The 24,394-nt window shown below is 40.1% G+C and overlaps 1 protein-coding gene across 4 annotated transcripts in view; it reads left to right on the top strand.

Moving 5' to 3' along the window:
* Window positions 1-24,394, top strand: part of Sls (sallimus) — a 195,337-nt gene that overhangs the window by 73,159 nt on the left and 97,784 nt on the right. For 2 of the 4 annotated variants that reach the window (XM_064054554.1, XM_064054556.1), the window contains exons 11-30: window positions 2,652-3,078; window positions 3,133-3,321; window positions 3,380-3,636; window positions 3,687-4,121; window positions 4,177-4,533; window positions 8,996-9,172; window positions 12,246-12,734; window positions 12,788-13,060; window positions 13,109-13,300; window positions 13,350-15,267; window positions 16,033-16,196; window positions 16,481-18,242; window positions 18,291-18,497; window positions 18,549-18,709; window positions 18,790-21,072; window positions 21,289-22,693; window positions 22,760-23,167; window positions 23,355-23,467; window positions 23,570-23,750; window positions 23,801-23,878. In XM_064054554.1, coding sequence (XP_063910624.1) covers window positions 2,652-3,078; window positions 3,133-3,321; window positions 3,380-3,636; window positions 3,687-4,121; window positions 4,177-4,533; window positions 8,996-9,172; window positions 12,246-12,734; window positions 12,788-13,060; window positions 13,109-13,300; window positions 13,350-15,267; window positions 16,033-16,196; window positions 16,481-18,242; window positions 18,291-18,497; window positions 18,549-18,709; window positions 18,790-21,072; window positions 21,289-22,693; window positions 22,760-23,167; window positions 23,355-23,467; window positions 23,570-23,750; window positions 23,801-23,878 — 11,476 coding nt within the window. The remainder of the gene's footprint in view (window positions 1-2,651; window positions 3,079-3,132; window positions 3,322-3,379; window positions 3,637-3,686; window positions 4,122-4,176; window positions 4,534-8,995; window positions 9,173-12,245; window positions 12,735-12,787; window positions 13,061-13,108; window positions 13,301-13,349; window positions 15,268-16,032; window positions 16,197-16,480; window positions 18,243-18,290; window positions 18,498-18,548; window positions 18,710-18,789; window positions 21,073-21,288; window positions 22,694-22,759; window positions 23,168-23,354; window positions 23,468-23,569; window positions 23,751-23,800; window positions 23,879-24,394) is intronic. The other 2 variants (XM_064054558.1, XM_064054555.1) reach the window with 1 other exon arrangement.

Genomic DNA, 24,394 nt, shown 5'->3' with positions numbered 1-24,394 from the left:
GAAGTTAAATGACACGACTGAAAGTGTTCCGGGTTTCTTTTGTTTTCCACAACGTCTTAATTTTATGTACACCTTGAATCAGTGATTGTAACATTTAAGTGACAATAGAGAATCAAAATTAAATTTAGTAATGCATTTTTTGATCTTAATAAGTAGATAATAAATATTTACATTAGCTTTAAACTTCAATAGATGAAATACCATATGATCGAAAAAAAAGTGTTCTAGTGGGCCATGAAATTTCTTGTTAAACCAAACCAATATTGTTGTTGTTGTTGCCAACATCAGTTTTTTAAATTAAATTTGTCATAATCATAAGCCTATAAACGAGAAAAATGTCGTTAAAAAAATATGTTGGCAATACTAACGCGTTGCTTGTTTAGTTTGATAGTTTTGGTCAAATAACTGTAAAACAAATTGTCAAAAAATTTTTTGGATGGGCGACCCTTATCACTTAGGGGTATAAAAGATAGTTTACGACCTATTCTTAGACCTACCGAATATACACAAAAAATTTCATAAAAATCGGTTAAGCCGTTTCGGACGAGTTTGGTTACAAACACTGTGACACGAGAATTTTATATATTAAATTTAAAAATTTAAGTTGAAAATAAAAAAAACGAAGACCCCGAAATTTTGCAAGCGCTTTAAAGTTAGCCTAAATATGGTCAATCGCTAATCACAATTCTATTTTATATTAAATTTGCCGACGTTATCCTAGAATTTTACAGATAAGTATAAAATAACAATTATGGTTTATCAGTGCTTACAAAGGATGTTTCAAAAAATTAATTAATTTTATCTGTCTGTCTGTCTGTCGTCTGTCTTTTTGACGTCTGTCTGTCTGTCTGCCTATACATATGTCTGACATTTGTCGTTTGTTCCTCTGTCGTGGATCCTTCTGTCGTTTATCCGTTGTTTGTCTTTCATCTATTTATCATCTGTGTATCGTCTGTCTGTCGTCCCTCTATCGTCTGTCCTTCTGTCATCTGTTCTTCTATTGTTTGCCCTTCTGACATTTGCCCTTTTGTCGTTTATCTGTCGTCTGTTTCATTTCTATCCGTCGTCTCTCTGTCGTCTGTCCTTCTGTCCTGTGTCCTTCTGTCGTCTGTTCTTCTATCGTGTGTCTGTTTGCCCGTTTGTTTGTATGTCTGTGTGGCTGGCTGCCTGTATGTCTGATATTTGTCGTCTGTCCCTCTGTCGTGTATCTTTCTGTCGTCTGTCTTCTATCTGTCATCTGTTTGTCTTCCGTTCATTGTCTCTCTGTCGTCTGTCCTTCTATCGTTGGTTCTTCTGTCGTCTGTCCTTCTGTTGTCTGCTTTTCTATCGTCTGTCTTGTTGTTGTCTGTCTGTCGTCTGTGTAGATTTTCATTAAAAAGATAATCTCCGAAACTACTGTACCGATTGTTGTCAAACTTTATATGGTTATTATATATGTTAGGAATAGTAGTTGGTAAAACGGTAAACAAATATCATATATCAAATCAATATTATTATTTTTTTGAACAGAGTTGACTTCAAAATTTTTTATAGTTATGTTGTGGTAAAAAAATTCTTAGGAAGTTACTGGCACTGGAAAATAAATCAAAACAAAGAAAAATTTGCTGAATATAATAGAAATAATGTCAACAAGGTGACAATTGAAACTAATAATGATATTGAAAGTAAATTAAAAAACTTTCTCCATTGTATAATTACATTTAATTGTAGAAACTTTCGTTGTGCATAATTTGACACTGGTGAAGCTGAATCTGAAAGCCATTTAAATTACGGTTCAACTGACTGTGAAATTCTACTATACTTATTACTATTTCTAGTAGGCCATGGAATTAATTTTTAAAATAATGATTATTTGACACTTTATTTGATAGTAATTTGTCCGAAATTCTCACATTAAACAAGGAACGCTTTAGTATTGCCAACATCGTTGTTTTAAAAATAAATTTCATGACTTACTGGAGGGCTTTTTTCGATCATGTGGTACTATTACAAAAAAGGGCGAAAGTGGTAGCTCTAAAATAACTGTCCCTAGGAATTTGATTTCTATGCAAATAATATTCGCCCCCTTTTTCATCTCTTTCGTTAAAACAAGTTGGGCCATAGATTAGTATAAAGGTTATACAATTGACCGTAGCATTTCTGATTTAGTAAACAAAGTTTATTTTGATGATTAAGTGGTACTACTTTATTGATCTTTGAAATAAATGTCATATTCTACAACACAGTTGAGCAACTTCATATCAGTAAGTGAAAGTTCTAAAAAGTCCATTAAAAAACCTTCCACTTCGAACATAAAAATCTAAACACTAGTAAACAAATAAACCTTGGCGTTACAAGAGCAAACACATTACACATATTAATAAAATTTGTTCACAAACCACGAGAACTCCCATCCATTCAAGCCACCAAATTCCTAAAATAGTACCTCCAAAGGTCAAGCACGCTCCTCACCAGCATAAGAATACCCAAAATTCCAGCCAAATTTGAATACAAACATCCTGTAATTACAGTGCATTAACGCAAACATAATTCCCGGGCACACTTCTTGCAACTTAATTGAATGTAAATACTCCTATTATTTACTTTTCTGGACTAATAAACATGCACCTCCGCATTAATTAACACTCCTTCTGTAATTCCGGTAATTGCAGAACAAACAAAGCCCAGTGGAAGAGCTTCTTCGACAAGCCGACCAACTCATCGCGACCCAAAGACCGCGTGCTGAGGTCTACGCGGCCATGGCAGAGTCCTTGGGGAGGGCCTGGAAGGACATCAACGGCCTGCTGGAGATGCGCAAGGACATCCTGGACTTGAACGTGCTCTACCACACGAAAGCGCAAGAGTTTTTCCAGAGATCAGACGAGCTAGAGGCGTCCTGCACGGATAAAGTGGTACCCATCGAGATAGACGCGGTAAAGGAGTTCTTGAACATGATCCATGACTTGAGGAGGGCATTGCTGGAGTCGTTAATGGGGGCTCTGCAGGCGGGGAATACACTTTTGGGGAAGCTAAAAGAACTGGGGGCCGAAGGCACACTCGACTCGCGACCCGATCGAATCCGAAGTTCTGTAAATCGAGGTAGGTACTGCAGGTATCAAGTCTGGTTTCAGTTAAACGAAAAAATTTTTGCAGCAATTTCACAAGTACAAGGTTGGATGGACCAACTGCACCTGAAGAGACAAGTTCTAGAGGCGACTTTCAACAGACGGAAGACTCAGCTAGAACAGTGTCTCGCTTTGGCGATTCTAGCGGCTGACCTGCACGAACTCGATGACATCGTACACGAAAGGAGTCAGCTGTTATCCAGCACCGACCAACTGGGTAAGATATTAAATTCTGAATTGTTCGATTTTATGGTCACGTTAAACTCTAATTTTAGGCGATTCCACATCAAGTGCGGAATTATTGCTTAATGAACATAAGAAGTTATTACCGGAAGCCAAACAACTTCAAGAGCGAGCCCTAAAAATAACCAAAGCCACTGAACAACTCGTTGCTTCCGGGTGTTTCGCGGGAGAGCAAGCGGCTGGGCAAGCTTACGAAATTCTCTCGGCCACGTCAGACTATTACACGGAATTACAAAACCGAGAGGGACTCTTGGAAAGGGTGTTGGCTTTCTTCAAATCGGCCCAAAGTGTCAGTAAAGACCACAATTTGAGTTCTTTTCAGTAAATTTCTTGTTGCAGGCCCTGAACCAATTAGACCAACTCGAAAACCAACTAAAGACGTCCAAATTGCCGTCCACCTCCCAACAGCTGATCCAACTCCACGCCCAAACCTCCAAAGCCATCGAAGACATCACAGGTGCGCCAATCGCAGAAGGACACGCAATTCTAGATCTTGTAGGAAGGGGAAGGGCGGGTACGGACGGCGTGAAACAAAAGGTTGAAGAGTTAGAAAACAGGAAGATCGCTTTGGACCGACTATGTGTGGCTCATCGCGAAGAAAACATTCGAATAAACAAAGCCCTCAACAATTTCTTGGAAAAGCACCACGAAATTTGCGGTTGGTTGGTAAGCGTGGCCGAAGCTTTTCTCCAAGAGCACAGAAACATGGGCGACAATCTTCCTCTAGCCAAAGACTTTCTGGATTTACACAACCAGCTGCTTAACGATTTACAGGTACTTACGGGTTTTTTAATTGGTAGTTGTGGTTTATTGTTTACCTTATTTACAGACTAAAGGAAACGAAATTAACGCTTTGATACTAACACTACCGCCAATACTCGAATTTTTGGAGGATAATCAACGCAAAGAAGTCGATTCGAAAGTTGAAGAGATGCACGAAAGGTGGATTCAGTTGAAGAATATTCTGGAGAATAGGTTGGATTTGGCGAGGATTTATGTCAAATTTCATATGGAGGCGGACATTGTCAATAAAGAGATGGATCATTTGGAGAGTGATTTGTTGCAGAATAGGGATAGGGTTACGGATGAGCTGTTGAGGAATTTGGAGGAAAAGTGGGAGTCGCTCGTGCCACTTTATCAGTCTGCTAAGAACACGGGACTGACGTTTATGGATCAGGCTAACAAGGTAAAGAGAAACGATTGTTTTCAATTTCTAGGTACAAGCAATTGCTTTGTAAGGAAACTTAATTACAGCATTTTCCGTGATGTGAAGATCCGGACAATAATGAGTGAAATTTGTCACTAATTTTCTATTGTGAATGTAGACAAACTTTTACTTTGTAAGTGGTGCATCAGTGGTGTTGTATTGTTTTCTAATGCCCTAGAACAACATGTGAAATCTTTTACTTGACACACCGGGTTTTTGTAGTCCAAAAATTGATTCTAAAGAACCGGTAAGCTGTGATATGATATTAGTCTTATTAAATTTTGTAAAAATTTTGTTCTGGGCACTTAAAAATGAACTGTAAAAATGTGGATCCAAAATTTACAAGAATTTTATAAAATTAGTTAATAGACGAACGAAAATGCGTAAGTTTATCTCATGAAATTTATTGATTGTTCATAATTCCTTATAAAAAAGCTACAAAATGTATATTTCCGGTACTGGACTAGTGAAAACTAATGACATATCTCGACATACAGTATTGATTTGGATTTTTGTTCAACACGCATCTGAATTCACAAACTGAGGCACCATTTCAAATGCAATTTATTGTATTCACAGTTTCTGGTTAAAATGACGATGTAGATTCGCTTGAATTACCCGAAACGTGCCATGTCAACTAGAGTGCCTTTTTTCCATTTACTAACTGCATTTTATAGAGGATTATAATTGACAGCAATTATTTTCGGAGAACCATTTTTTTGCAAAAATTCTGCGAAGATACGGTTAATGTATTCTGTTCCGCGATCTGAACGAAGTCATTGTGTTCTCTCAGTTTTTGTTCCCAACTACAACTACAAAATTTTTCAATTTCTGAATACTCATTGATAAAGAACACTTCTAGTAGCCAAGGTTTTAATTAGTAATTTGGAAAAAAAAACTGTCTGTACAAATCTGATTTATATACATGTCGTTAACTAAAATAATAATAATAATTTCTTTTACAAATGGATTATTATAGAATCAACATTCCGAAAATTTCTTACATACTATAGAACTACATATATTGAACTTTTCTTAAAAAAGTTTAGTTTAACGAAAAAAAAATTAAATTTAGATTTCATGAAGAAAGTGATCTGTGCAGACGTTGATTCGCCGTATTGTCATACATATGTTAAAAATTGTAAAATTTAATTTACGTTATGTACAAATACAATCAATCTCTTGTCCAGATTCTGGTGACCCAAAAACATCCCGCCACAGTTACTTCTGTGTGAACAAAATTATAAAACTCGCGAAAAATCCAAAATATGGAGGGAAATCGTTTATTCCTCCATTCTGGAGAGGGTAAATCTGGAAACCAGCTGTTAAACCCACTCCTCGTGAGCATTTATTTGCCCTAATTACACCCACAACACGCGTTATGGATTTTAACCATTCGCATTCCTGAGGTTTACGTGCATTTCCGCAGAAGACCCAGCCAACTAGGCAGCCTGATTCACTAGATTTGGAAATCCGGTATTGCAGATAAACATTCATATGATGAAGTTCATCAAGTCTCAGCAATAAAATCTCAACATTCAGCTTTTCGAAAAATGATACAAATAACAAATAATAACATCCCAAAAAAACACAAGTTAAACCCCACATTCCCTCGATGTTGTTAATTTGACGGATGATAATTTCCAAGGTCCTTTCTTTCAAAATAGATTACTTTAAATGGCATACTAAACTATTCTAAATCTCGAGTGAGAAGAATCTCCCCTTGTGTGCTACCTACACTTCTTTATTATTTTTTAATGGATCTTACGAAATGTTAGAATGAATTTTGTATTTTTTTTATAAAATTTGAATATTAAAATTTTTAATTTAGGATCACCTGACTGTGAATCTTAAAGAATTGTAATTTTTTTCACAAAATGAATTAAAATTCTTCGTAGAAAGTTTGTTTTTGATTGAGTTATCCTCAAAGTAGTACAGCAAGCGTTCCTGTTACAGAAACTAATTATATATAGTCAAAATTGTATATATTTCAGAATAGAAAATCGCTAATAAACTGATATTACATTAATTCTACTTGTTGAGGACTGTGGCATCGAATGCGATTCATTTAGTGTAAACAGTTACCTCTTTGTGAAATTACAAACTAAATTTTACATATCCTTATTTTTAACACATCTTTACATTGCACTCACTAAGCAAGAATTGGCCAAGAAACACTTCTTAAAAATTACCTGCGTTGTCCTGCATTCCAATCCTCTTACCCAAAGCCGCGTGGTTGCCTACGTTATGGAATCTTTTTTTATATTTCAAATGCGGTTTGGCGGCGTTGTTATTGCTAGGTCAGTGATTCAATTTTATGCTTTTTTCAAAGGTTCGACAAAAAAAAAAAATTAATGTAAGTAAATACTATCAAAAATCCAAAAGAAGCTTCTAAAGTACAGTGTAACGATTCTAAAAATTTTCATTTTTAATCTTGGCCCATTTCGCAATTTTTGATATTTTTTTAATAAATTAAATATATCTTAAATAAACCATATTAAGGGTAGTCACTAGAATGGAGAGTAGGCGCCGATGGTCGGGGCTATTGCTTGCTTATAAAAGACTTTACAGAAAAAAATCAAACTTAGCCCCGCCCACCCACCCGTTCTCTCATTTTTTCTTTTCAAATTAGAAATGAATCTTAAAATAAATAGTATAACAAAAAAAATACGGTTAGCCTTTTTTCTTGATTTTTAACAGCCCCACTGTCATTCTACAGAAGAAAATATAATTAACCAGGCCCACCCACCCCACCGCCTTTTCAGTGATTTATTTTATCTGGTCTGCTAGAAAGTGGATCCATAATGAACAGAGGTAAAATTAGTCCTTAGAATAAGAAGAGCGTGGGTGGGTGGGCGGGGTTAGTACTTGCTAAGATATGACAGATTTTGACAAGTGACATACTTGGTTTTAGTATTTATATTTGAATGATAATTGAATTCAAAATTCGCACATTTAAAGTTTAGATTTCTATAGTAGGTCGGATGTTTGTATGACGTCACACGTATAGCTCAGCCTGTTTTAGGCTGCACTGGACCAAAAGACAAAATGAGAAGAGAGAAATTATTTAAAGTACTAAAATTTTGCCGAAAGCCTGTTTTTAATCTGAATTCTTGTCAATTTTTCTGTCAAAAACTTTTAAGGTGTGAAAAATACATTTTGGGCTATGTGAGTCCGAGTAATAATAAGTCCGACAGAATATGAAATGCAACCCAGAATACAATTTCCAAAGGATTCGTAGATCTATATATTTTCTAAATTATTATTGCAACTAAAATAATTAAAACAGCTAATAATTCTTACGTTATAAAATCCCAGATCTTGCATGTAACAATATTCGTCCAAGTCAAGGTTATTTAAAACACACCAAACAATTTTTAATGGAATGAAGAATGAAGCTTCAAAGATTCAATTCTTTATAATATTTACGGCATCACTAACATATAAAATAAAGAAAATTGGGCCGATACCGGAGCCCGGAGGCACATCTGATGAAACTTGAGTTGAATGATCCACAAAAAGTGATGGGGATTCTAAGACCCTCAAATTGGTCGTCAAAAAAATGATACCGGTACTGAGGACAAGTCAAACTGGCCGACAAAAGTCATGGGGGTCCTAAGACAGGTCAAATTGATCTACAAAAAATGATGAGGGTCCTAAGACAACTCAATTTGGTTGACAAAAAAAGATGGAGGTCCTAAGACAGGCCAAATAGGCAACAAAAAATGATAACGGTCCTAATACAGGTCAAATTGGTCGACAGAAAACCACGGGGGTTTTAGGGCAAGTCAAGGACCTGTCCATAGAAAGTAATTGGGGTGCTAGGTCAAATGAGTGCAGGATGGCACAAGTCAATAGGCACAACTTAGAGCCTTTTAAATGACTATATACTATATAATATGTTTAATGTTTTTGATAAATTTAGAAATAAATGTATGAAACCTCGGAAAATGTATCTTCATCTCGGTTACGATCATTACTTGTGAATCACCCGGTATAATAGGAACACATTAAAGTGTAGTAAAACTGTAATTATTGCATTTATGGCAAAATGAGCATCATCTGATAAAATTATTATGGTCCTTTCGTGTCCTCATTTTATCTCATTATTCATTTAAATCAGTTGTTCCAATTACCTTAACCGTCTCCTCGTAAGTTTTGGTCTTTAAACCCAAAACAGATTTCATTCCTCTAATAACCCTCTAATTACTTCCAACCACTTCCAATTAAGCCTCCTAGAAGCACCTCGTCCGACCGTTCACAGCTAATTCCTCCGTAACAATCCCGCTCTTATCTTCCATCAACACGGTACCTCTTCATACACGGCCGTAATGAGCAGTGGTACCGTGCAATTAGCCATCGACCATCTGATGCACGCGCTTTCCAGCGAGCAGGAAAGAGCCGTTGTGGCGGTTTTTCTTATGCTAAATTTATCTTGTAGGTATCTGAACCGTATCTCGACACGAAACGTGCTTGTCTGTGCGTGGAGTCCGTGCTGGAACGGCTGTCGGGACGACAGCTACTTGTGACCAGAAATTGGCAGACCTTCCATGCCGAAGTCGTGGAGAAGAGGGAAGTGCTGGTCAGGCTGGAGCAAACCATGGCTGAGAGTACCAAGGTCAGTGTTTTGAGTTTCTTTCTCTGTTGATCTTCCATGGTATATTTTCGTTGATGATTTCCGTTTTGCGTGATCGTGATTAAAAATTGGTGCCCTAAATATAACTGTGATCCGTGCGGCGAAACATTTATTTCCAAACAATTTATTGTTGGGTTGGGCAGAAGCTGAGCCAGTGGGTAAATTTACATGATTTGTCTCGTTTTGTGTGACGAGATGTGATTTTCTCGTGTTGTGAGAAACTAGGTGATGATTAAATTGTTGGAGAAATTTGTAATTAGTGGTACTATACATCATGGACAAAATTATGTTCTGTTGGATGTCTTTTAGGGTAATGAGAATTGCACTTTCGTAATTGTATTCTAGAAAGAAAATCGTGTAAAATTGTATTGAGTGCGGTTTAAATTTTTAAAAAGTACGGTGATTATGTTACTACGCAGCCATAATTTCGGTAGAAGCTTCGAAAAATTAATATTTTTCTTTTATTTATGGAAACGTCATTTAATCGCTCAAGTCTAATGCTTGTTTATACTTACATTCTAGTTTTACATTTTCAACATGTGCTGACAAGAATAGCATGTTAACTCGAATTAATTTTGAACTACCTAACTGTATAAATTAGTAATATGTAGGCTATATTTAAATACAGGCATACGCGTAACAAAAGATTTAAAAAAATAAACACCGTAAATTTAGAAGGAAAATATGCTTGAGTAAACAGACTTGCAACATAAAAAAACATCTAATAAAAATTTGCGGTTATTTATTTTCTGTATTTAATAACACTATTTTTCGCGATATTTCAACTACATCTGATATTAAACAGCGTGAAATTTTCTTTTACTTATTTTATTCATTTAGATAGGCCAGAATTTGAAGTTTTTATATATATAAAAAAAAACAAAATTAGAAAAATTTCTCAGCTTTCGGTTATTTATTCTTTCAAAATTAATATTTAAAGTGACTCGAAATATGCACGTGACGTCACAGCGATATTCAGCCGATTCAGAAATCCACAAGAAAGTACTTAAAAATTCAGTGTATTTGTCTTCCAGAATATGAAACCAAAGTATTTTTCTTCCGAAAAAATTTTTCGACGGTTATTTCCACGTCCCTCGCTCTTGAAGTAAAATGTGAAATATATTTAAAACAGATAACCAACGGGAAAAAATCCATTGTCAGCTTCTCAGTACATGCTTAACTTGGAGTGTTTATGTTCATACTTCGAAAAAATTCGAATATTGGTGCATTCAGATAAGAAACATCATCTGCGGGATTTGTGTTAATAGAAAATGAAATTTGATAGATTTTGTCTCTTCAACGCAGAGGAGACTAATTAATTAATTAATTAATTAAACATTTTTTGGAATATATTTCTTCATAAAACGTGTGTTTGAAAAAAAACCCAAGCTTAGTAACTATTCTTTATAGCATAGTCTCCTACAATGTTTTAATTTTGGCTTTTTATTTCTTTAAACATTTTAGTTTTGTTTTCAAATTATTTGTTATATTCAAGTTGAATTTCGCTTTTATAATTTAGTAAAAATTAAAATTTCGGGGTAGTTTTAGCGGCCAAATAATGATTTGTGTTTTGAATAGACATCGTTTCCTTGTCAATATCTTCCTAATAAAAAGTAGAGGCACAATATTGCATACAAATTTCTGTAAAATAATTATGACAAAAACCAAGGTGGATTCATAATCCACAAATATAGAGTATGTTATTTTTTATGATTTAGCAGTATTTACCACATAAAATTTTGAGATCACGTCGTCAACTTGTTTGTGGGTAGGGTTAGATAAATTTTAGTCTACGTTTTACCATCTGCACGATGTTACTAACGTACCTATATCTAAAATTTGACAAATATCGGTCCGGTAGTTTCGAACAGTACCTGTCTAATGAAAATTGACACAGACGACGGACAGACGGAAACGGCAACCCATTTTTTCGTACTCTAGGTCACGAAACATGTAGAAAACATGAAGTTAGCCGTTCGGCGGATGGATTCTATTACAGTACTTCCTTGGTTTACGCTCGGTATAAATATAAGTTCTTCTGGTTTTAAAGGAAAACGTGTTAACTGTGTATTTAAAAACAGTAACTTAGGAAGATAGACTTTGTTTGGGCATACTATTTCAGATGTCATCAAACCTGGCTTTTACTACTCACTACTTTCATGTTTTCTCGACGTTTCATGACTCTTAGAATACGAAAAAGTAGGTCGCCAATTTCCCTCTGTGTCTTGTGTCCAATTGTTTGATCGTTCACCCAATTTCCCCGCACTCCGCGCCAGATCAATGATTTTTATTGAATTGTTTTTTCAGTGTGATATTTCCTGATATTTCTTAAATCTAGTTTGTAATCGAAAAATTTCTTCTATGATTTTTTATTTGCTATTGCTATAACAATTAGCAGCATTGGTATTTGTAAAGAAGTACCATAATATTTAACAAAAATTTAAGTCCAAGTAAAATAACAGAAGTTAAACAATATTGTTAAAATAGAACCGAAACTTGATCACCACGACATGAGAAAATACTTTCAATGAGATCACAAAAGTTATATTTAGTAGGTATTCAATAAGTTGCTGTGGCGATTTGCTAAACTGTAAGTTAGTTGCTCTTTTAACTACTCTAAAACATGTTTCTCAAGAACACTTTTTTGCCAACTTGAAGTCATGAAATCCTTGCAGACGATTATTTTCATTGCGACATTTCGAACATTTGCGGTCTTAAATCAGTTTTAATTGTTTAATCAGCGGACATAAAGTCCCAAAATAACAAACAATAAAACAGTAATAAAATGCAACTAAGACGTAAATCCAATCCAGATTAAACTGTCGGTTTTCCCGCAAATTTTCAGCCACCCAGGCCGTCCCACCTAAAACTTTCTTTACGACGTTCAAAGAAAACTTACCGAAACCTCAAAGAACCCTCTTCCCGTCATTCCTAACCGCAATCCAGCCACACTATCCCTCCATCACGACACGTTTTATTATTAGGCACTTGTTCTAAAATAGAGCGAGGGTAGCTGCAAGAACTCATTCCATCTCTGTTTTCCTCTTATTTCCAGACTATAAACTGGGTGACGAAACTCGACGAACAATTATATCCGGTAATAACGACGAATTCGACGAATCCGAAAGAAATAGTGACACATTTGTGTGCTAAATTAGAAAAAGTGCTGCCAGACATTAGGCGAGCACAGAATGAAGTGGAGCAGAGGTTAAAAACAGCTGAAGGTCTTATAGCCAGGGCGCAGAGCGGCGATGAGAAGACCATCAGCGTTAAGAATAAACTATCGGAATTGCACAGGCGGTTGTCCGATATTGGCAACGAGTATCAAATACTCCTGGAGATGTTAATTTCTTATTTCAAAAACTTGGTCGACTTGGATAGGAAAGTTGAAGATTTCAATAATCAAACAACTAGAGTTGTGAACGATCTGAGTGGGGTTGAGTCTCTTATCAGGGACCATGAAGCTTCCAAACAAACCGTACTGCAAATCTTCAACAGGGCCAGAAATGAATGCGAGAACCTCGTTCACAGGATCACCAAACAGGTTTGTGAATTATTTTTGCTTCAATGAGGTATACGAAATATTTTACATTTAAGGAACCGCCCCAACCTGCCGATAGCGACATCCAGAAGCTCCAACACATCTTAGAACTGAAGAGAGACAACTGGGAAAACCAGTGGCGCCAACGACGAGATTCTTTGGAAGCCCAAAGACAATTATGTCAATTTGATACAGATTTGCATCAAATCAATGATACTCTAGATGACCTCAGCAATCAGTTGGACGACATGAAGGGCAAATACGGAGAATCTCTAGCCGCCGCAAAAGCCACCTCCCAAGCGTTCGTTTACTTTGAGAAAACCGTAGACGTAAGATTATTTCGGTCTTATTGTTCCCTTTTTACTTTTTTCTTGTAGATGCTGCAACAACGAATCCAAACCTTCTTGAACACTGGTGAGAAATTGTTGGCCGAACGCCACGCTCAGTCTCCGCACATTCAAAAGCAAATTTCCCAGTTGCAAGATCGATGGAATACATTCAAGAAACAAGTACAAGAAACAAGAAATTTGATCGACCTTAGTATTCAGTTCTTCGAACTGGTTGAGGAGGTAAATATAGCGTAGCGAAAATAATGAATTTTGTATATTTATTTTGTAGGCTAACGAATGGTTCCGTGAGGGCAGCCGCCTTTTAATCACCATTGCCCGAAAATCAAATCTCGTTAAAAAACCACAAGAAGCCCAAGAACTGCTAAACGAAATTGAAGTTTTCCTTAAACCGGGAGAACAAAAACAGAACGAAAGAATCCGTAAAATAACAGAACTTGCGACTAGAATCTTCGGCCCACAGCAAACCTCGCAAATTGATCAAGTCCTACAAGAAAACAGAGGCATGCTCGAGTCGTTTACCAGCATTAGTAACGAAATTAATCAATTAGCTGAGAATTTGAGGCTAGCTGAAGAACAAAGACTACGAGAAATTGAAGAAGCTAGACTTAGAGCGGAAGAGGAGGCCCGAAGACGGGCAGAGGAAGAGGCTAGACGTAAAGCCGAAGAAGAGGCACGACGCAAAGCCGAAGAAGAAGCCAGACGACGTGCTGAAGAAGAAGCTAGGAGAAAAGCGGCGGAAGAAGAAGCCAGAAGAAAAGCTGAAGAAGAGGCTAGGCGAATCGCTGAAGCTGAAGCCAAACGTAAAGCCGAAGAAGAGGCCAGACGCAGAGCTGAGGAAGAAGCAAGACGTAAAGCTGAGGAAGAAGCAAGACGTATAGCTGAGGAAGAAGCAAGACGTAAAGCTGAGGAAGAAGCTCGCGCTAGAGCTGCCGAAGAAGCAAGACGTAAAGCTGAGGAAGAAGCTCGCGCTAGAGCTGCCGAAGAAGCAAGGCGTAAAGCTGAGGAAGAAGCTAGACTCAGAGCTGCCGAAGAAGCTAGACGAAAGGCTGAAGAAGAAGCCCGACTCAGAGCTGAGGAAGAGGCTAGACGAAGAGCAGAAGAAGCTAGACGCAAAGCTGAAGAAGAAGCGAGACTTAGAGCTGAGGCAGAAGCTAGGCGATTAGCAGAATTAGAAGCAAGACGCAAAGCTGAAGAAGAGGCGAGACTCAGAGCTGAGGAAGAGGCTAGGAGAAGAGCAGAAGAAGCGAGACTCAAAGCTGAAGAAGAAGCGAGACTCAGAGCGGTAGAAGAGGCTAGGCGAAAAGCAGAATTAGAAGCGAGGCTCAAAGCTGAAGAAGAAGCGAGACTCAGAGCTGAGGAAGAAGCCAGACGCAAAGCCGAAGAAGAGGCCCGACGACGAGCTGAGGAGGAAGCTAGAGCAACAGCAGCCGAAGAAGCCCGACGAAAGGCCGAAGAAGAAGCACGGGCCAGAGCTGCGGAAGAAGCTAGACTCCGAGCGGAAGAAGAAGCTAGAATTAGAGCCTTAGAAGCACAAAGGATTCAAACCAGCGAAGTGACTCGCGTGCACCAAATACTCGTTCAACAAAAACCTCCTGAAAAGCTAGAAGCTCCGGTCTTCACGTCACCTCTCAGTGACGCTATTATCCAAGAAGGTTCCCGATTTACTTTCATCTGTCAAGTAACGGGAAGCCCTGTTCCTGTGGTCACATGGTTCAAGGATGGTATATCTATCCAAAACAATCCCGATTATCAAACCACGTTCGACCAAGGTTTGTGTACGTTGACCATCGAAGAAACTTTTGCCGAAGACTCAGCAATGTATACTTGTAAAGCAATCAATGCAGCGGGTGCGGCAGAAACGAATGCGTGTTTGTCTGTGAAAGAAACGGAACCTGAAGAACAATTGTCTCCTCCTAGTTTCGTGAAGTTGTTGGAGCCAGGAAACGCGCGTGAAGGGGCGAGTTTTCAGTTTCATTGCAAGGTGGAAGGAAATCCTTTACCTACCGTGCAGTGGTTTAAAAATTATGATTGTATCGATAACTCACCGGACTACGTCATCACGTATAACAATGGGGAAGCCATTTTGAAGTTTGAGAAAGTTTACTTAGAAGACAAGGCGGAATATACCTGTAAGGCATCCAATCAACTGGGGATCGCGCAGAGCACTGCCAGTCTTTCAGTAACACGTAAGTCCGATTACGTTTCTTTTTCGTTGCTTCTGTGGTTCGTAATAATACTCACCGTGCTATGCGAATTATATAGAGCGGCAAGTTGAAGAATGATTTTAAATTTTCTCGTGTTGATCAAAAATTTTTAAATAAGGAGGTAATACAGTTGTGGTGACGATAATGTCTGGACCTTCGACCTAATAAAAAAGGCACGATCAAAAAGAAACTAATAATAGAAGATTTAACTAAAAATGATGCCAAAGCTAATAATATAAACCGCATTTAATTGTAAGCATTTTTCTTTTCTATAAATAGATTTTTTATATTGGTTTGGTTACAGATTTTTATTTATTTATTTTTGTTTACTATTGGCAAAGAAAATAATAAGTTTAGATAGAGGAGATTAAATTTGATCTGTTCAAAGGCGTAGTTTATTGCACCTTGGCAAGTATCCTTCGTTTTCGTTTCTGAATTTTGCAAGCGCGACAAATCACACTAGATATCATCTCACGTAGTTCGTTGCGTTGGAATGAAACTGCGGAAATAATTGCCAGAATGTACTATTTTTACATGTTGTGTTGTAAAAATATTTCTTGTATGTGAATAAACAGTTTAATCCCACACTTTTCCTTATTGCTTTTAAAAGAAAAACGAACAGCAGATCGAGACTTGTTGACAAACGAACGAGGGCTCTCTAAATAATAGGAAAAAATTAAAAATACATCGAACCCACTTAATCTGAATTAGATCAATTTCACAACACGACCGAATTTATGTATACAGCTCTGGAGCCCATCGAAGCACCCAAGTTTATCTTGCCTCTGTCCAACGTGATGGCGAGGGCCGGACAGAAAATAAAATTGGAATGTGAAGTTTCTGGATTGCCCCCACCAATCCTGACTTGGTCACACAACGGCAAGGCTGTAAAGGAAACGCGCGAGCTGAAGGTAAGCGGCAATCATTTCCTTACTAACTATTAATTTCCAATTTCGATTTTACGCCTGTGTAATCGACTTTCGATGAGTAATGCAGTTACGCACGGTAAACGCATTATTTTTACCGACAAACACGTGGGTTTTGCTTTTTTCCGTCTTGGCACAGTTCCGAATTACTGAGACTCTCACATTTTTGTCGAAGAGAATGCAATTTCGTCGGATGGTGTTTACCCTCCCCGCGAATCGTACATGACCCGGACGCAGCTGCAACTCCTCTAAATATAATTTCATTTTAGTTGCAGTTTGAGGGGAATAAGGCCACGTTATTAGTGTTTGAAGCTTTCCCGAAGGATGCCGGCACGTATATAGTCAACGCGAAGAACATAGCAGGTGAAGCCTCCAGTGCGTGCAGTGTATCGGTCAAAGGACGACTTCCCACGGAAACATCCGACTCAGAATTGGCTAGTGATATGGAACCTGTCAAACCGTCTATCCAGTTACCGTTAACGAATGTTACGGTTACCGAAGGCAACCGAGTGCGCTTAGACTGCGTTATCGTAGGCCAGCCGGAACCGGAAGTCATTTGGTACCACGACGATCGCCCAGTGAAAGAGTCCCCAGACTTCCAGTTACTCTTCCAAGGAGATCGCTGCTCTCTGGTTATTCAAGAAGCTCTCTCCGAAGACGCAGGAGTGTACAAAGTGGTAGCTCTCAACTCAGCTGGTGAAGCTTCAAGCAAGTGCTCCCTGATGGTGACTCCAGAAGCGGTCACCAAACCACCAGAGCCCGAAGAACCCCCAGGAACACCTCCTAAATTTACAAAACTGCTCTCAGATGTGTTGGTATCAGAAGGGGAAAAAGTGACCTTTGAAGGTATCGTTACAGGAGAACCAAGGCCGGAGGTCAAATGGTTACTCAACAACCAGCCAATTACCGCTTCCGACCATATCAAAATCGTCCATGATACAGATGGTACTATTAGGCTTGAAATAGATGCAGTACGTCCCGAAGATAAAGGTGTTTACACCGTAAAGGCTACTAACTCTTCGGGAGATGCTAAATGCTTTTCTCAACTCATTGTCAAATCCATGAAGCCTCCCGAGATCATCAAACACGAAGAAGTCAAGTCCGCACCTGTGTTTAAAGAAATGTTCAATGACCGCGTCGCTTTTGACGGAACCTCGACTAAATTTGAGTGTATCGTAGTTGGAAAACCCACTCCTAAAGTAAAGTGGTTGTTCAACGGCGAACCCATTTCTGGCAAGAAAATACTAATTTCCACTTCCGGAGATCGTCAGGTGCTCACAATACCGGAAGTCAGCAAAGATCTAGAAGGTACCATCACCTGCGTTGCCGAAAACGAAGCGGGTAAAGCTAGCTGTGCCTCCACTTTGTCTGTCCAGAGCGTTTCAGCCATTACCCTCCCTGAATTTGGCCGTGACATTACTCAGCACGTTGAATCATCCTACATGGTAAATCGGGAAGTCCACACTCAATCGTCAACTTCCACTGCACGAAAAATCACCACATCAACTGGAATTCAAGAACCACAAGTCCAAGTTCACAGTTTTTCTTCTCAGGATCAACAAACTTTCAAACAAATCAATCAACAAGCACCTCAAATCAGCGAGTCCCACAAAATCGAAGAGTTCCACCAAGTGGGAAAGCAAGCACCTACGATCATCGAGAAATCATCTTCGCTGTTCACTTCTGGTAGCTTGGAAGAAACCAAACAGAAAACAATCGAACATGTGATACAAAAACCTGTGATAAGAGCAAGACCACCGAAATTCGTCACACCCGTTATGGGTAAAATCGTGGACCAAAACGTAGATGTTGTTCTAGAGGGTATCATAGATGGACAACCCACTCCTGAAGTCACTTGGACTAAAAACGGCGAAGAACTTCGCCAAGGTCCAGGTTTGACAATAATTCTTGACCGGAATAAGGCTACCATAATCATTAAAAGTGCAAGTATTGACGACGCTGGAAGATATACTTGCACTGCTGTGAACGAAGCGGGTAAAGCTATTAGTACCGCGGATTTAGTAGTAAGAAGTAAGTTCATATTTGGGTGTTGAATGGTTAGTGATTGAGTGGTTGCAGAAACCATCTTCCCTCCAGTTTTTGGGCGCCGCCTTCAAGCACAGGTCATCAAAAAGGGTGATCGCGTAATTATGGAAGTAGAGGTTACAGGTACTCCAGACCCGACGGTTACGTGGTACAAAGACGGCATACCTATCGGTGAAGCTCTTGGAGACAAAGGCAGAGTTAGGTCGCTAGGAAATTCACACACATTGGTCATCGAAAAAGGTAAGCTTGTTTTTAGTGCTATTATATCACTGTATTTTGTTTTTCAATTAGCTGAGATGAACATGACTGGACGGTACATGGTGAGAGCTGTGAACTCCGGAGGTGAAGCTCAGAGTATTGCCGACATAGCTGTGTTCGAACCAACACCTGATACTATGGTAGAAGTAGTTAAAACCGTGGTGTTTGAAGATGTGAGAAAGCACGAAACTTTGGTGAGTTTTGTGTTTTTATTTTTAATTATTTTGGTGAAGGTGGAACTCTCGTTTATTTCATCTTTTTTCTGTACACGTAGACGTCAGCTGCTGATAAAGTGACTTCTACAGTTTCTACGTCACCCAAACCTATCGAAGTACCTAAAATTATTACAGAACCTCCCCAGGTGTCCTCTAAATCCGAATTTACCTCAATGACCAAACAGGAGATTTCTAAAGAGTCGAAAACCATCAAATTAGAGCACACTGTGCCAGAAATACCTATGCCCCAACCGATTATAAGAACGCCATCTCCGCAGTTCAGGCGAGAGACGGAGTTTGAGATCTGCCAACCGTCAAGTCAGATATTCGAAGAAAAAAAAGTAGAGACTCAAGAGACTGGAATTGAAACTAGTTCCATTTCCAAACAATCGTCTCTTCAGTATTTTGTTAAAAAAATTAAAGAAGGGGAAGAACCTGCTCCCGTCCCCCCAAAGGAGATTTCTGTTCCGACGCCAATCAAATCTGAAGTTTACAAAAAATTTGAAGAAGTATCAAAAACAGAAACTCCAATCCCCATAAAAATCGAAACCAAACCTGAACCACTCGTCCAAGAATTCAAGTCATTTACACACGAAATTAAAGCCCCTGAACCTATTGTACAACAATACAAATCATTCACTCGTGAAGAGATCAGTCTCACACCGGAACCACCAGCAGAAATCATATACCCATCCCACCCACCAATTTCCAAAGTCCAAGAAAGAGTGAAAGTGATTGAAGAAAAACCCCAGCAAAGTTTTTCCGAGAAAATTGAAAAATCCTACCAATCTTCGACTTCGTCGAGTTTCAGCCGCCACGTAGAAACCGAAGTGAAAGGTGTCGAGCCCTCACCTCACGCTCTTCAGATGGAAAAAGCCTGGGCACATAAATTTTCCGAAACACAGGTAGAAAAAGCGTGGCCTCCGCCACAACCAGAAGAACCCAAAGTTCAACCATCATGGTCAGTGCAAAGCACTCTCGAAAAAAAGTGGACTCCCGAAGTGAAAAAAACGGAGCACGTCACCAAAGAAACAAAGACGGTTATTGAAAAGACCCCTTTTCAGCAAATTATCAAAAAGACTGAAATCGTAACGGAAGCGCCGCCTCCTGTGGTTACTCATTACATCGGTAAGGTAACGGACGTTCAACATAGCTCTTTCGTACAGTCTCAGTATCAAACGACCACGGAAAAACGCGAAGTCACTGAAGAGAGGAATGTGAGGCCGTCTGAGGTTATCAAAACGTGGGTACCTCCACCTCCTATTCAGCCAGTTCCGAGTATCGAAACCCTGATTCCGATTAGACCGGTTTCTGTACAAGATATTACAGATGAAGTGTATTTGGAGCCAGGTCCACCGCCGGAAATAGCTTTCGCGCAACCTCCTCCCCGCGAGCGAAGTCAGTCTTACGTGGAGATGATGGAGCAGGATTTAGAGAAGAATTTAGAGAGGATTCCAGCCAAAGTTCCTCCTGGTGCTGTTCGGACGATTCCGCCACCTCTCCCGCCAAAAAAGGAGCAACCAAAAGCGCCTCCAATACCTGCTAAACCTGTCAAAGCAGTCACACCTGTAATACCGTCGAAACCTTTCGAACGATTCCCCGACTTGGAACCTTTCCCTTTTGTGGCAGAACCCGCAAAACCTAAGCCACCTAAAGTCGGCCCTCCTCCAACACCGTCCAAGTTTATTAAAGGAAAATTTACCGATAGCGATTATGAGAGCGACTTTGAAGCAGTCCGAATACATCCAAAGTGGAAGCCATCAGCCAGTGACACCGAAGAGCCTAGCTACCGGAAAGTAAGAGCCCCAAAGTTTGTAGCAAGCAGCAGATCACGATCAGCTGAACCCGAACCGCTTCCTCCTTCCAAATTTGACCACCCGCCGCAATTCCAAGGACCTCCAAGGCCCGATATTAATCTGGAAGCGGCAAGACGGAAGAAAGAGACCGTGCAACAAGTGAAAAAAACCACTAAACACTATACAAGGAGTCACGAGGTTAAGAAGGAAGTTCCTCCGCCACTGGAAATTAAACCTGGATCGCCACCGGTTTTTGCGGAAGCGCCAGCTCCCGAGAAGAAAACTAAACCTGAGTCGCCGAAAATTAAACACAAGCTGAGTGTCGATGGGTATATGGCAGATACAGACGAACCGTTCTTTCAACAGAAGAAATCTGTTAAGACGGAATACAAGCACGAGGAAAGATCGGAATATAAACATACTTCACAGAGCAGTGAAAGAATTTTGGAAAGCTCCCAACAAAAGGTCATTGTTCCCAAAACCCACACTCCTAGAATTTCCCAACATAAGAAACACGTCACGTCGTCGGTGTCTTCGGCAAAGAAGGTTCGGTTGTGTTATACGTACTGCTTTTTAATTGGGACCCCACTAATTTGTGACTCTTTATTTCTTTTGTGGTTTTAACAAGCATCAGCAATAATATCCAAGATTGCATGCGCACATTTTTTTTTTTGTTTTATATGATAAGATACTTTTTTTGTTTAAATATACTTTTAGAGCGTTATAACAAAAATCAGTTAAATAAAAAAATGTTTTTTAAAGGAACTGGTGGCCACACCCATCATCACCAGCGTCTCCTCCGAACAACATATCGAACAACAAGAAAAACACACCAAACTCGAGCCATTCCCCTACAAACCCGAACCTCCACGCTCCAAGAAACCGCACGGTCCTCCACCACCTAGTCCTTCGAAATTCGTCAAAGGCGAATTTCGCGAGAGTGATTACGAAAGCGACTATGAAGGACGCATCCCACCAGTATGGCGTCCCACAGACCAAGACGGCGCACCGGCTTATAGACCCGTTCGACCCCTTTTAACACCCAGTGGCCGACACTCACAGCAGTCGGGTCGTACCCCGACTCCCCCCACCGAGTTCGATAAGCCGCCTCATATCGAAGGCCCGCCTCGCCCCAAATTCGAACCAATCGATAAAGTCAAGCCTAGCGTTAAACTTGAAGAGATCATCAAGCCCGCCCCTCAGCCAGTCAAGCCCAGACCATTACCGGCAGAGACTATTGTGGCCACGCCCGCTGTCCGAAAAGAGGTGGTGCTAATACAGCCGGGAACACCCCCCGAAATGGGGTACGTTCCGCCTCAAAAAACGCAGTACTATAGGTCGATAACGAGTGCTCCTTATCACAATGCGATTCAAACGGAGACTTCCAACGTCGTACATTTTAACGAAGCTAGTGAGAATTGTAGGAGAACGGTGAGTCTGCAGCAGACCACCAAGGTGATTAAATTTGGGGATCAAAGGAGGGAGGAGTCTAAGTTGGAGCCGTTTCCGTTTAAGGCGGAGCCTGAACGACAGAGGCGTAGTCGGGGTCCTCCTCCTCCCAAACCTACGAAGTTCGTTCCGGGAGAATTCCGAGAAAGCGATTATGAGAGTGAAGTTGAAAGTGCTCGGATTAAACCCAAGTGGGCTCCGAGTGGTAGCGACTCAGAAGGGTATCATTACAGGCCGGTGAAGGCACCACCTGCTTCTCATCGTTCTTTAAGTCTACCGAGCCGACAAGAGCGGGTTTTGTCGCCTTTGGAATTTGATCAGCCGCCTTTGATGCCGTCTACTGTTACAACCACTGATGTGACAGACGGCGAAGTACACAAGAGACACGAAAGCAGTTACAAGAGATTTACGGAGAGTAAATCAGGGAAGGTTGTGACTAGGAGTAGGTCTTTCGAGCCTCCAGTTAGGCACGATTTGCATCCGGGAAGTCCTCCAGAGTATGGATTTATCGCCGATAATAAAATTACGAAAGCTCAAGCAACGAAAATGGCCTCGCACCATATGGATAGCATGACCCATGCGTTCAAATCGACGACCCAAAAGTTCGCCAGAGACATAATGGGTGACGTCAATAAGCAACCCCAGCCGAAACCTGTTGTGAAAGTGGAAGACGGTGACGCTCAAGTGTATCGGGAAGAAACCAGAGCAGCTCAATACGGTGAGTAGTCAAAAACAGTTCTAGTAATTAGAAGGTGTGAGGGTTTCTAACTGTTAACACCTCCAGGTACGAAACACGTAGATCCCGATACAGGCCTCATCTATTTCAAGTACGATTTTGGTTACGAGTTCGGTATTATTCTTCCCGGTGAAAGCAAGCAAGGGGAGATCCCGGTCCCTAAAAAGACCATAATCGAGCCTCCGAAACGCACTGGTGATATTGAAATGCCGGTGTATCACGAAAGTTCTAAGAAAGATTCGACTCCTCAATTCCGCCCGAAGAAGTTTACTCCTTCCAGTAAAAATGTCAAGTGGGAACCGACCTCCGAAAGCGAGATGTCAGAGTACGAAGGCGAAAATAGGAAGCGTGGTGCTACCTTGCAAGGTTCGAGATGGGACCAGTCTTCTTGTAGCCCTGTATCTCTATCACCTAGTTTACCTAGTACATCTCCGGCTTTTAATAGTGCACTTGCAGGTACTTGGTGTGCCGGTTTGGCTTGGCTTGGACAGGTTTGAACGGCTTTCGCTAGCGTTGAAGGAGTTTTCGTTGCTTTTGAGTGTGATACGTTTTTGGTTTTAGCTAAAATTTGTGGCCTTGTGGTTGTTTGGTGTTTGTTGTCCCTGTGCGTCTGCATTTATTTATTATTGTTTTATGTTTGCAGCCTCGGGGAGAAAGGGAGCCGAGACTCCGCCTAGCTGCCCTAGCACCCCGGGAAGTACCCACGGCAAAGTTTCGCAAAATGCGGCACAAGCCCGCGCACCTATGTTCATAACGGTTAGTGTCCTGTCTTACTACTAACAACCTTTGTTTACGAGATCTCGAGGAAGTCCAAATACTTCTAAAGCTGTTGGTGCTTTATTTATTATATTTTTCTAGCCCCTCCGCAACATTGCCGTCGTGAGCGGCCAACCCGCCAAATTCGAGTGCATCGTGCAGTCAGAGCCGCCCCCACACATCCTATGGTCGAAGAACGGCCGAATCATCGAAAACTCAAACGACTACCAGCTTCATTACCGCAACGGAGTGTGCCGACTGACCATCTCGCAAGCGTACCCTGGTAGTACTCCTCGTCCTTTTTCCGCTTCCGCTAACCCACAGTGTTTTCAGAGGACGCAGGGACCTACAGTTGCACGGCCACCAACTCCGTGGGTTCGACCAACACCACAGCGACTCTCCAGGTGCCAGGTGAGCGCCGTTCGGCTTACATTTAAGTAGGGTGGTGGTACTCTAACATGCTCATTTCGAAACGACGCTTCAGACACTGCCAAAACGAATCCCAAGAGATATAATATGTGAATAAGTGCGTTAATGTAGATTAGTTTTGTGAAAATTTGCTTCACGACTGGTTTCTTTCATACGATTTGATGCTTTGTATGTATTTGAGTACTTACCCTTTTTTGGTATCGTTACCTATATACAACTTTTCTGGTCATGTCTAGTTATAGTCTTGCTATTGACTGTATTTGTTACCTATTCGATTATTTATTACATTTATTTGTTGTGTCTGTTATATAATCGACATTAAAGCTTTTCTGCAGTAGCACTTCTTTAATTGTGTTGGGTTCCTTTCCTTATTTTTTCCTATCAGTGCTCACAGGTGGTTTTGGGAGTACACAGTGACAAAATATTTGTTGGGACGTAGTGGTTATAGTTAAGCGAGTTAATAACCAATGAACTCTAGGTTACTAATATTGTGGTGGT

The sequence above is a fragment of the Zophobas morio genome, unplaced genomic scaffold, assembly GCF_036711695.1.
Source record: "Zophobas morio isolate AGI-343-1 ecotype UQ-CSIRO unplaced genomic scaffold, CSIRO_AGI_Zmor_V1 ptg000012l, whole genome shotgun sequence".
Taxonomy (NCBI): Eukaryota; Metazoa; Arthropoda; class Insecta; order Coleoptera; family Tenebrionidae; genus Zophobas; species Zophobas morio.
The sequence above is the reverse complement of the archived record's forward strand: the minus strand, read 5'-3'. Positions and strand labels throughout refer to the sequence as shown.